Consider the following 13,798-nt stretch of genomic DNA (forward strand, 5'->3'; position numbering starts at 1 on the left):
ATTTAATCACTCACTTGTTCAGTTCTGGCCGACCGGGACGTATGGCACGCTATGTCCCGAGTTCCCGGTCCAATTGAAGGTTCTGGTGTCTTGGAGACAAGACACCAGAACCTTCAATTGGACACATCCACACCCCAGGAGCCTGTTTTCAGTGGCCGGTCCTTGTTATCACCGTCAGGTTACCAGACCGAACACTTATCCAGTCCCCGGGCCTTTCACACTGTTTTTCTTTTTTTTTTTTTTTACCCGCAATGGGAATCGCTCGCTGCTTGGCGTTCTTCCCCACTCACACAACAGCTTTCATTCACTCGTGTTTTCCTAATTAGTCTGTTCTTGCCGGGGTATGTGTCCAGCTCACAGCTCATTCATTTAAACTGTAAATCTTGTCTGATCTTGCTGGGGGATGTATCCAGGTCACAGCTCATTTACTTTTAAACTGTAAATCTTGTCTGGTCTTGCTGGGGATGTGTCCAGCTCACAGCTCATTTATTTAACTTCTCGAACTCACAGGACTTTCTATCTTTGACGGTGTTATTTCCACCGCTTATATTGTTCCTTCTGTGCTTATGCAGATGTCTGTAATTTGAGTTTTCGTAGAGAAAAATCTCCGATACTCATCAGCATTCATACACAGTGTATTTGCCTGGTCTTGTTCTCATTTATATATAGAATTCGAGGTTTCTCATTTTCTCGGGCCTCTAACCCAGCTAACCGTAGTCCACCGTTGAGGACGTACTTTGAAGTGCCACGTTCGAGAAACTACTATATTTTTCCACACAACACCACCACTAAGTCTTTTTTTCTAAAACAACATCCTATTCACCAGTTTAAATCCTAGTCACCATTTATGACACTCTTTTTCTTACGTTTTAGCAGACTCAGACTTACTAAGACATCGGACACAATATTAATTTAGCCTATCGAAAATCCAAAAGCAGAGTTTGATAAAACAGGTTCTGCTTACCTTTTCTAGCCTGTTGGTCCTTGTCAGTGATCCCAATTTTCACCTGTTTTCCCAAATCCCGGACGACGCCCCCAAGTTGTCGAAGCCGTCTCTGCTTCCCCAGGTCCGTTGATTTGGGCACAGATTTCAAAAGAGTGAAATAAACACAAAGTACAATCAGCTTAAGTTCGCCTCTGCGCAGAGGGAGAGAGATGCCCCAGTCAACGCCTGCGAGCAACAACTCTGCTCTCTCCGCTTCCAGCTTGTTTTATTAAGTCTCCAGGGTGTGTTCAACATTTCCTTTTTTACATATATCATATCACTTAGTTGTACAGCATAACAGTTCCTTATGTCCAAATAAGGAGTGCTTCCTGTTATTACTTCCAGCAGGCTCATCTTATCCTGTCTCCTTCACTCCCTATCCGCTGCTCCCCTGTCCTTCACCAATTTATGACCTCTATCAGCACATTCCAGTTACACACATAAATAGTTTATATTCTACACCAGTGACGACATGTTTAGCCGCATGCTGTCATTCAACCGCTGGCTGTCTAGGTGGTGTCCAGAAAACGATGTGGGCTACATTGATAATTGCCGAACATTTTGGGGGAAAACCTGGTCTGATCCGGAGAGACAGCATCCATCCCACTTTGGATGGAGCAGCTCTTCTTGCTAGGAATCTGGCCAAATTTATTAGTTCTCCAAACCTCTGACAACCCAGGGTTCAGACCAGGAAGCAGGGTAGTAGTTTAACACTCCTCTCTGCAGCTTCTGTACTGCTACCCACCCATTACCCTATTAAGACAGTGTCTCGCTCACAGCCAAAATTGAATAGATTAAAAAATAATCTCAAACGAGGAAATCAGGAAAACGTAATAAAAATAAACACAACTCAGACTAAAAAGAAAAATAAAACAATTAAATGTGGCTTACTGAACATAAGATCTCTCTCTTCAAAGACTTTGCTATTTAGTGACCTGATTTGTGACAATCAGATTGATTTATTTTGCCTCACAGAAACCTGGCTGCTGCAAGAGGATTATGTTACTATTAATGAGTCAACTCCTACTAATTATTTAAATTTTCACATTCCTCGAAATACTGGGCAAGGAGGAGGAGTAGCAACCATCTTTCAGTCCCATTTATTGACTAGTCCCAGACCAATCAATAGCTACAACTCTTTTGAATATTTAATCCTTAGTTTTCCTCATCCAAATTGCAAAGCACTAAAACCACTTCTGTTTGTTGTTTTGTACCGTCCACCAGGCCCTTATTCTCAATTTTTAGATCAGTTTTCAGACCTTTTATCTGATTTAGTGTTAAATACAGATAAGGTTAGGGATTTTAACATTCATGTTGACACTGAAAGTGATAGGTTAAATGTAACCTTTATTGCTATCTTAGACTCAATTAGCTTTGCTCAAAATATTAACAAACCCACCCACCTTTGTCTTCATTCTCTGGACCTTGTGCTGACATATGGCATTGAGTGTAAAGACATAACAATATTTTCTCATAACCCTGTCCTGTCTGACCATTTTTTAATAACTTTTGAGTTTAATTTAACCGAGTACTCCACACCTGAAAGAAAATTTCATTATAGTAGATCATTATCAGACAATGCTGTAACAACCTTTAAAGAATCTGTTCCACTTTTGATTTCCTCATTATCACAGAAAAACACAGTGGAGAGCAATAATTTTGTTTCATCCCCTTCACAAATTGATTCTCTTGTTCATAGTGTTACTTCATCATTGCGTGGTGCATTAGACTGTGCAGCCCCCTTGAAAAAGAAGGTAATTATTCATAGGAGGCTAGTGCCCTGGTTTAATTCAGAGCTGCATACTTTAAAGCACAATGTTAGAAAATCGGAGAGAAAATGGCACTCTACACACCAAGAGGATTCCTACTTAATCTGGAAAAATAGCCTACTGTTGTATAAAAAGACACTTCACCAAGCTAGAACATCTTATTTCTCATCATTAATAGAAGAGAACAAGAATAATCCTAGGTTTCTCTTTAGTACAGTTGCTAAACTTACACAGAGTCATAGTTCTGTTAAGCCATCCATTCCCTTAGCTTTCAGCAGTCATGACTTTATGGGATTCTTCCAAAATAAAATTGATTCTATTAAAAAGAAAATCTTTGACAAACTCCCGAAGATTATTACTTCATCCTCAGCAAGTGAGACAACATTGGAAGTAACTGTCGAACCTGATCTGTGTTTGGACTGTTTTGATCCTGTGGAGCTTCCTGAGTTATCAGAAATATTAGCTTCATCTTAACCTTCAACTTGTACATTAGACCCAATCCCAACCAAATTATTTAAGGACGTGTTCCCTCTGATTACCAGCCCCATTTTAGATATGATTAATTTATCCTTAGTAAATGGATATGTACCACAAGCTTTTAAGGTAGCTGTAGCTTAAACCTTTAATTAAGAAACCTTCGCTTGATTGAGATGACTTGAAAAATTACAGACCTATATCCAATCTTCCATTCTTATCTAAAATTCTTGAGAAAATAGTTGCTAATCAAATGTGTGAGCATTTACACAGCAATGACCTGTTTGAAGAGTTTCAGTCAGGCTTCAGAGCTCATCATAGCACTAAAACAGCTCTACTGAAAGTCACTAATGATATTCTTATGGCCTCAGATAATGGACTTGTGTCTGTACTTGTCCTGTTAGATCTCAGTGCTGCATTTGATACAGTCGATCACAATATTCTCTTAAAAAGGCTGGAATATGCTGTAGGGATCAGGGGAACAGTGCTAGGCTGGCTTAAGTCGTATCTGTCTGACAGATTCCAGTTTGTTCATGTAAATGATAAATCATCTTTAAACTCCAGGGTTACTTGTGGAGTACCACAGGGTTCAATACTTGGGCCAATTCTCTTTACTATATATATGCTTCCAATAGGTAAAATTATCCAGCAGTATAGAATAAATTTTCACTGTTACGCTGATGACACTCAGCTTTACTTATCCATGAATCCTGATGAGCCCAACCAGTTAGATAGACTACAAGCATGTCTTGAAGACATAAAAACTTGGATGACTTTTAATTTTCTGCTTCTAAATTCAGACAAGACAGAAGGTGTTGTCTTTGGACCAGAGTCTTTAAAAAAGAAACTGCTTAGTCAATCACTTAACCTGGATGGCATTAAATTGACCTCCGATAATAAAGTAAAAAACCTTGGTGTTATTTTTGACCAGGACATGTAATTTAAATCCCATTTTAAACAGGTTTCTAGGGTTTCCTTCTTTCATCTCCGGAACATTGCCAAAATTAGAAATATCCTGTCCAGGAGTGACGCTGAAAAAGTAGTCCATGCATTTGTTACTTCAAGGGTGGACTATTGTTATTCGTTACTATCAGGATGTCCACAAAATGCAGTTAAAAGCCTTCAGCTGATTCAAAATGCTGCAGCAAGAGTTCTGATGAAAATTAAAAAGAGAGATCATATTTCTCCTACTTTAGCTTCCCTTCATTGGCTCCTTGTTAAATCCAGAATAGAATTTAAAATTCTCCTCCTCACATATAAAGCCCTTAATGATTTAGCTCCATCATACATCAGAGATCTGATTGCTCCATATGTTCCTAACAAAGCACTTCGTTCTCAGATTGCAGGTTTACTGGTGGTTCCTAGAGTCTCTAGAAGTAGAATGGGAGGCAGATCCTTTAGTTATCAGGCTCCTCTCCTGTGGAACAAGCTCCCAGTTTTAGTCCGTGAGGCAGACACCCGGTCTACTTTTAAGGCTAGGCTTAAAACATTCCTTTTTGATAAAGCTTATAGTTAGAGTGGCTTAGATTATGCTGAGCTCTCTTCCTTATTTTTTACCTCCATCTTCTTCCCTCCCTGTTAGATGGAGTAAGGGGGAGTCAGGTTTAGCCTAAACCGGCTCAGTTATGGTTGAGGTGCAAACACACCCTCCATTTCTGCTACCTGTATGACCCCCTCTCTTTTCCAATGGTTTTGGTCAATCTGACAGAGAGAGGTATCCCAATCGTTGTGGTTTTTAGTATAACAATGGCCATCAGTGGGCTCTAGATGGACAAACTGTCTACTTTTAAGGCTAGGCTTAAAACCTTCCTTTTTGATAAAGCTTATAGTTAGAGTGGCTTAAGTTATCCTGAGCTATGTCTGTAGTTATGCTGCTATAGGCTTAGGCTGCTGGAGGACATAATGACCACTTTCACCCTCTTCGCTACATTCTCACACTACTCTAATTCTGCATTATTTACTGTTATTTCAGAGAATGGTTTATGTTCTCCCTCTTTTCTCTTCCTAGAAGCTACACCTTTCTTGACTCTGTGTCTACCTGTGACACCTTTCTGGAGAGGGGCATCGTCCAAGCTTCTGCTGGCAACAACTTAATGCTCACCCTCTACAGATGATCCACTTGGCCCTGTCCTTCAGTGTTTAACCCTTTCTCTCTCATAGACATGGCAATTGACTGAGCTTTTACTGTGACTAACTCTATGTGCTCTCTTTCAGACTCTATCCTTGAAAACTGGCTCAGAGTTTATCTGTTCATTCTTTCTAGGTGAAACTTCTAAAGGAGCTACATCCATTAATATTTACTTTTCCGTCCCATAGAAAGGACTCCTGGATCAGTGTTTCTTTGTTCTCTTTATGTCTCTGCTCTGTTCTCTGAGAGAACTCCCTTTTAACAGGGGGTTTTCCTGTTAAAAGGGAGTTTTTCCTCTCCACTGTTGCTACATGCATGCTCAGTATGAGGGATTGCTGCAAAGTCAACGTCAGGGACTGTCCACTGTCGCTACATGGTCATCCAGGAGGAGTGACTGCTACAAGTCTCTGACTCAATGCAATCTGCTGGGTTTCCTTAGACAGAAAAACGTTTTATCCAATTTGAATAACTGAATCTGACTGCACTGTTCAATGGTTACGATTAATTGGAATGTATGTACCTGACTTTTGTGAAGTGCCTTGAGACGACATGTGTTGTGAATTCGCGCTATATAAATAAACTGAATTGAATTGAATTAGTGGCCTTCAAGTCATCTGCATTATTGGGTTTGGTGTCTCTCCTTTGTCTCCTGGCAATACTCCATAGTTTGTCTATGGGGTTAAGGACAGGCAAGAGTAACACCATGGTCATTAAACCAGCTTTTGGTACCTTTGGAAGCATGGGCAGGTGCCAAGTCCTGCTGGAAAATTAAATCAGCATCTTTATAAAGTTTGTCAGTAAAGGGAATCATGAATTGCTCAAACATTTTCTGGTAGATGGCTGTGTTGACTGTGGACTTCAGTGGACCAACACCAGCAGATGACATGGCACCCCAAATCAGTGACTGTAAACTTAACACTGGACTTCAGGCAACTTGAATTCTATGCCTCTTCACACCCTCCAGACTCTGGGATCTTGATTTCCAAATGAAATGCAAACTTTAGTTTAATTTGAAAAGCTACCTTGGACCCGGACCACTGAGTGACAGTCTAGTTCTTTTTCTCCTCAGTCCAGGTAAGTTGCTTCCAGTGTTCTCTGGTTCAGAATAGGATTCGTCTGTGCGTGGCTCTTGATGTGCTAGCTCCAGCTTCGGTTCATTCTTTGTGAAGCTCCCACATATTCTTGAATGGATTTTGCTTGACAATTCCTTCAAGAATGTGGTTATCCCTGTTGCTTGTCCACTTTTCCTTTCCGTACGACACTTTTTCCTACCACTAAACTTTCTATGAATATATATGGATGCAGCATTCTGTGAACAACCAGCTTCATTAGCAATTACCTTTTGTCGCTTTCTCTCCTTATGGTGGGCATTGTGAATATCTGTCCAGTCAGCGGTCTCGATCCCCATTATTGTGCAGCCTAAACTGACCCACAATGAGAGACCATTTGAGGCTCAGGAAACCTTTGCATGTGTTTTGAGGTAATTAACTCATTAGGTTCCGAAACCATTTGTTTCCAGTATTTAACGTTTTCACAATATTCTAAGTTTTGAGACACTGAATTTTGGGTTTTTATTATCTGTAAGCCTTAATCATCCAAATTACAAGAAATAAGTGTTTGAGATAGTTTATTCTATGTGTAATAAAGATATATATAATATGTGAGTTACACTTCTAAAATAAGTGACGAAAACGTTTTTGGGAAGTACCTGTATGCAAAAGTTGAGTGTTTGTCCACATATAAATTCTTTAAAAAGCTACACGTTTTAGATACAGGCTACATAAACAGCGCCCCCTACAGTCACAGTAACGATGTTTGCAGAGTTATCTGCGACAGGAAATACGAAATAGAGTGCCAGTTTTTGTCTTGCCAGTTATTTATTATTATTATTATTAGCATTATTGAACTTAAAAAGAATCTAATCAAAGCATGAATACATTTCCACACATAAGTTTTTGACCACAAAACAGCTTTAATAAATAACCAGGTTTTATCCTATTTTTAAAAATATTTTGAGATCAAGCTATATCAAGCTAGCCATCATTCATTTAAATTCAGAATAACAGTGTGGTTTCTGAACACAAACATATTTACATAAAGTTTAAATAAGTCAAATTGTTACATTGCGTCAGTTGTCCTACCTGACAAAACCGGAATATAAGTAGCATTCTGTGATGCAAATAACATCCTTTCAGCATGCCCTTTTTCCATCATGTGAAAAGTATTTGTTTCAATGCTGAAACAGGTCTCCATTTGTTTCTTAATGTAATAGATGAAACCCCAGATTAGGATTTACCTGTTGGTTAAAGATTACACCAGTCAAACGAGTTCAAAGTGCTGGATTGGTTTCCCTTACGTGGCTTCATAAATTCACTCCCACCTCTGTGGCAATTTTGGAAATCTGAGCCCTGGGTGGATTGTTTTCTCCCTGTTCACTTCCTCCTTTAATACTACAGCACTGCATCCTGGTATGTCCTGAAGCGAGGAGTTGAAGAAAGGGGACTAGAACAGACTAAAAGTTTAATTATTTTTATTCCGGGTCATTATGAGTGACTTGAATACAAATGGGGCTCTGACTCGCAGAAGAAGGGCGACTTTGGCAGCGGGGCGAGTTGCGACGGTGCAACCGGTGAACGAGGCTTCTGCAGCGGGGACGGCGAACATAGTGACCGCCGGCTTTAGCCTCCACGATGGACAGAGGATACAGGACCGTTCCCTGGAGCGTCCTGCTACAAAGAGCGAGAAAAAAATACACAGGAGTGAAATCGGTGACCGACTGAGGTGAGAGAGACGAATTTAGAAAGAGCTGAACGTTTTGACAACCACATAGCATGCAGTAGTTAAACTTATTCTATGGGTATGTCGGGGTAAATGTTCACTTAATAAATGTTGGGAAGTGTGGTTGACCAGGAGAAGTGGGCCAGGGTCGTCTAAGGTCGACTCTCTGCTGAAATGTATTCATTCAACCATTCATTCAGGCATGCTTTCGTACACTTTGTGTAAATCTACCTACAGCCACAGCCTGCCTCTATTACAGCTCATTATTGGTTAAATGTGGGCTAATTCCATCACACCAGATCATGTGACACAGCACTGTTTACAGAAAAAACGTAATTAAATCCCTACATTCACATGGCCTCACAATTTGATAAATACAAAGTTGAAGAAATGGACAGGAAGTTGTCTTTGTATTGTGTCACCTCTTGCATAACATCAATGTGTTTGTTAGTGACAGGTCTCCTTTGGCACATGCTGTTGTAACAATCAAAATGTAGTTTGACATGGCAAAGCTAAAGTAAGCAATCTGTTGTCTGAAATATAATTTGAAATATATTTGTCATATTTTATTCAGAAATGTTGCCATATAACACAAACTTCATGTCTACATATATTATAAGAGACTATACTTTGATTAGACCATTCTAACACATTGATGTGCTTTGATCGAAGCCATTCCTTTGTGGCCCTGGCTTGTATTGTAGTTTTTCTTCTGGATTGTGAACCTTTGCCCCAGTCTCAACTCTTTTGCAGTCTCTAACATGTTTTCTACCAGGCTTGTCCTGTACTTAGCTCCATCCAAAATCCCAACTCTGACAATTTTCCCTGTCCCTGATGAAGAAACACATCTCCACAACATAATGCTCCCACCACCATGTTTCACTGTGGAAATGTAGTGTTCTGGGTGATGTGCAATTCATATTGCTCCCATCTGACCAGCGAACTGTCTTTCACATGTTTGCTGTATCCACTGCATGGCTTATGGAAAAAATTGGAAACTGCTCTTCTCCCTTTTGCCGTTCTTATGCAGACCCATATAAAATCCAGTCAGTCAGTTATTTTCTACTGCTTCTTCCATAGTGGGTCGCAGGGAAGCTGGTCCTTATTTCCAGCAGTCTATGGGCGGGAGGCGGGGTACACCCTGGACAGGTCCAGTGCTGCACTTTTAATCCCAACCAACTTTTCCAAACGAGAGATAAAGAATAACAGTATCAAATGCTGCAGTAATATCTAAAAGTACAAGAATCACAGAGCTTCCAGAGTCATTTGCTAAAGGGATGTCATTAAGAACCCTTAACAATAATGTTTCAGTGCCATGTAAATGTTTAAACTAGATTGGAAACCCTTCACAAGACCATTAGTGGTCAAGAAAGCATTTAATTGGGTAGAAACAATTTTCTCCAATATTTTTCAAAAGAATGGGAGTTTCAAGATTGGTCTAAAGTTTAAGCAAACTGAGGGGTCAAGGCCAGGGTTTTACATCAATTGTTTTACAGTTGCATGTTTAAAAACATCTGGGACCACACTGGAAGGAATACTGCTATTTATAATACCAAGGACTGAAGTTTTTATTGTCTTTTAAAAGAGACATGCAGGGAAGGCATCAGCAGGAGAACCTGAATGTTTCATTTGATAAACTACCTCTATGAGAAATGTAAGTGAAAGAGGCTCAAACTGATTTAAGACTGCTAAGCAGGGAGTAAAAATGGTTGGGTCATGTGTAGAAGGTGATTTCGCTGATCTGGTTTACTTAACCTTGTTAACAAAAAAACAAAGGAAATTATTACTAATATTACCAGAGGCTGTGAGGGTGCTAGCCTGGGGCACATTTAAAATAGAATTGATAGTCTTAAAAAGAGTACATCAATAATAACAATTTGAAGCAATTACTTTAGAAAATATATATTTTTCCAAATTTCTACCATGTTCTGATCACATTTCCAACATTCATTAAACATTTCAAAAGAAACATGCAACGTGTCTTTCTCCCATTTTTGCTCTGCTTTTCTACAGTGATGTCTGACTACTCGGGTGGAGTCATTTAACCAAGGCTGAGGAATAAGTTTGGGGCACCTGGTTTTTAAAGGGGCCACAGTGTAACATTATAGAATTATATAATAATGTTACAGAGTAACCTAACCAATTGCTCATTTTTCATTGTATAATTTTTTGGAATCAGACTTGCAGCACAGAACTAATGTATCACAGTTTTTTTTATATTATTAGATGTTCCTATGGTTTATTTTCCTGTTTGACTCTCTACTAAATATGCTTGCACATCTAAGTATTTAGGGTGATGAGACACAAATGTCTCCTTTTCTCATTAGTAATCAAACTTTAAAATGCATTTAATGTGACTCTAGAGTCAGATGCAAATAAATGACTCTTCAGCTCATCATCTTTTAACTTGGTACTAATATTATCCTTGACTTTCGTAGCTGTCACAAGGCACAGGAGTCTCTTCTGAGTTCAGCCAGCGGTTATAGAAACTACAGAGGAGTACTGAACTGGTGTGTGGTGATGCTGGTAAGACTTATTCATATACTCACAAGTACACACCCATGGATAGTTATTTGCACTTTGACACATACTAAACCAAATCTTTTTGATGCATGCAGCTGCTGGTTTGTAAATTTAATTGCTTTGCACGCTCATATACATTCATTTTGTAGGTGTAAATGTTTTTTAAATTCATGACCAATGTGTTTTCAATTATTAAAAATCAATCCTTATTAAAACAACACATGGTTGTCTCAGATCTCAAATTCGTTAGTTTTCCTTTACTAAAGAAACTGTCAAACATCATAACAATTGTTTCCTTTAACATTTGTATGATAATTTGTCATAGTGGAGTCTGTTTTTTTGTATAATAGGCTGTATTTGATTTTTTATTGCATAACTTGCATAGATAAGCTGAGAAGACAACTGCTCTACGATCAGACAATGGTTTCTGGAAGAGGTTTTAGGAGATTGAAAATTTAAAAATAGATTTGTAATAGAAATTATTACAATCGGTTAAAATCAACAATATGAAAATGTACTTCGCAATATTTGAAGCCAGATGTAATTATCACTGCTTTTGACAACATTGAATACAAAATTGATGCACCAATCAACCTTCCAGATATCGGATGTTTTCCTTCCTCATTGGTGACTGGCAATTAGGAATACAAATAAATCAGTTTTTTCCTCTGATAATTAAAGGCATAAAAACATTTAATTAATAGAGAAAAAAACTGATTTATTTGCCTGCCACTATTTTTGTTCCACTTATTTTAGGTTTAATAAAAAATCTGGAACATATTTGGGACAAATGCTTTAATGGTTATAGAGATAACCAGTAATGGGGGCACTGTGCCGGTCCGTTGTGGTGAAGAGAGAGCTGAGCCGAAAAGCGAAGCTCTCAATTTACCGGTTGGTCTACGTTCCTACCCTCACCTATGGCCATGAACTTTGGGTCATGACCGAAAGAACGAGATCCTGGATACAAGCGGCTGAAATGAGCTTCCTCCGTAGGGTGGCCGGACACTCCCTTAGAGATAGGGTGAGGAGCTCGGCCATCCGGGAGGAGCTCGGAGTAGAGCCGCTGCTCCTCCACATCGAGAGGAGCCAGTTGAGGTGGCTCCCGCGACCCGGTCCCGGATAAGCGGAAGATGACGAGTACGAGTTATAGGGATAATCTTGTACTGAATTCCTAACTAATACCTCTATGAAAAGAACCTGCTGCACACTTCGTTCTCATGTATGTGTTGCAGTGCTGAGGAACAAAAAAAAAAAAAATAATAGTTCAGACCTCAAAGAAAGACAGAAATCAGTATCAGCCATTAAAATTCCTCATTGGTTTATCTCCATGCATTACTGTAAAACAATTGGAAACTGCTACAAGGCTTTCTCCTGACTTTCTGTGTCCTGTTAAAGGTCCTGAGTAATGCTCGCCTCTTCTTAGAAAACATTTTAAAGTGAGTATGATTTAGAGTTATTATCATTTATTTAAACAGCTTTTATGTTCTGTTTTTACCTGAAGGGATGAGGATTCTTATGACACTATTTTCTCATAAATTACATCTAAACAACTATTTCTATGGCTTTCATTAATCTTCAAATGCTATTGTTGCTGTCTTTAAACTAGATATTGCATCGTGGTAGTACAGATGTATTCAAGATGTTAATTTAAACACTTGAGTCAGTTTTGGGGCAGTGAAACTGAGAATGTCAACTCAGTAAGAAAGCTCACTGGAACCCTGAATTCACCCCTGCTTTTACCATTTGTAAACCCAGTCTTTCCTCATTTCATCATTTAAGGAAAGATTAAATGTACTGATTTGTTTAAAACTGTCAATTTTAACATTCATATAAATATTGAATGTATACTTCACAGCAATGGTTATTTTGAAGACTTGTTTGCATATTCTTTCAGGTATGGTATTCTCGTGGACCCCATTCAAGTGATTTCCTTGTTTTTGAACAATCCCTACAGCTGGCCTGCAGCATGTCTGGTGATTGGTAGGTAAAATATCTTAGTCTATTTATTTGGGTTGAAAGATCACATTAAAAACACAGAGCAGTTTCTGACAAGTTCATGAAGTTTGCAAAGGATATTTTATAAAGGTTTGAAAATCAAACTAAGAGTTGTCTGTGTGGTTATGTAAACTGTACCTCCAAAGCCATTTGGTGGCTTTCAAAGCAGTAGTATGATGGATGTCTGGCATTAAAGAAAGAGAAAAACATTTGAGGGATTTCTTAACCAGAAATTGTGTTTTTGTGCCATATTTTAAATGAGAGTTTTACCCTCATGGTTGTTGGTGGCCTGCACAGTCTCTGAGGGATTTGGTGATCACTTTCAGATTGGCATTCTGTCTGAGGCGGCTCCTACCATAGTGATAGAGGAGGGGGGGCCACATACAAAGACTTTTATTTCTTGATGCAGTTACCAGAGGTTCACTTCCTGGGCATTGTACATTTGCAGCATATCTTCTTCCCCCATCTTTTTCTGCCCATTTGCTGTTTGATTACTGTAAATACAGCGTCTGGTGTCATAAAGATTTAGAAAAACTCGATGTTCTCGTAATAATCGCTTTTAATTCTTGCTTTCTTCATTTGAATTTATAAACTCTGGTTCAACTACTAAACAAAAATGGATTACTGCAACTCTGAGTGCAAAAGATAACCAAACTAAAGTTTAGGTCGTATATAGCTTGTATTATGTCTTGTGACCATGAGGAGATAACATAAAAATATTTTGTATTGCTGGGGAAAACCATATTGTATTTTAATGTTTTTTTATTTTACATTTCTATTTTCCCTAAGTAGTGTAGGCGGTGAAATCGCCCTCATGTAGATCTTGCCTTGTGTGCATCAACACACAGGTGCATTCTGTGCACTGCTGCAGTTTCTTCCATATTTATCCTTACATTGCAGTGAAGGTCTGCAGCAATGCAGCTCGCAGTGTCTCTGGTGGGACGATCACCTGCCCTATATACTAACACTGGTATTCTCCTGCAGAGATAAGAGGAGGGAGGTGGGTGTTGAGCAACAGAAAGAGGAAAAGAGAGGTACTAGTGTAGAAAAAGAAAGTATTTAATGGCAGATTAAATTAGGTGGGCGAAGGTGTATGGAGAAGAAAAAGGGGGTAATAAATGGAAAGAGTAGGTAAAGTCATGCATC

General features: G+C 38.9%; 1 protein-coding gene and 1 long non-coding RNA gene across 3 annotated transcripts in view; one reads left to right on the plus strand and one right to left on the minus strand.

Annotated features, from left to right (window-relative positions):
* Nucleotides 1-7,779, minus strand: part of LOC124866422 — a 63,866-nt gene extending 56,087 nt beyond the window's left edge. Inside the window, exons 1-2 of the long non-coding RNA XR_007037805.1 lie at nucleotides 7,653-7,779; nucleotides 965-1,055 (exon numbers count right to left, since the gene is read on the minus strand). This is a non-coding gene — a long non-coding RNA (uncharacterized LOC124866422). The remainder of the gene's footprint in view (nucleotides 1-964; nucleotides 1,056-7,652) is intronic.
* The window catches only part of dgat1b (diacylglycerol O-acyltransferase 1b), an 84,988-nt gene that overhangs the window by 50,952 nt on the left and 20,238 nt on the right, over nucleotides 1-13,798 (plus strand). The window contains exons 1-4 of one of the 2 annotated variants that reach the window (XM_047362209.1): nucleotides 7,768-8,137; nucleotides 10,573-10,660; nucleotides 12,053-12,093; nucleotides 12,552-12,637. In XM_047362209.1, coding sequence (XP_047218165.1) covers nucleotides 7,902-8,137; nucleotides 10,573-10,660; nucleotides 12,053-12,093; nucleotides 12,552-12,637 — 451 coding nt within the window. In that variant the 5' untranslated portion in view covers nucleotides 7,768-7,901. Of the gene's footprint in view, nucleotides 1-7,767; nucleotides 8,138-10,572; nucleotides 10,661-12,052; nucleotides 12,094-12,551; nucleotides 12,638-13,798 lie in introns of those variants that run through there. The other variant, XM_047362210.1, reaches the window with a different exon arrangement.

This window comes from Girardinichthys multiradiatus, chromosome 3 (assembly GCF_021462225.1).
Source record: "Girardinichthys multiradiatus isolate DD_20200921_A chromosome 3, DD_fGirMul_XY1, whole genome shotgun sequence".
Taxonomy (NCBI): domain Eukaryota; kingdom Metazoa; phylum Chordata; class Actinopteri; order Cyprinodontiformes; family Goodeidae; genus Girardinichthys; species Girardinichthys multiradiatus.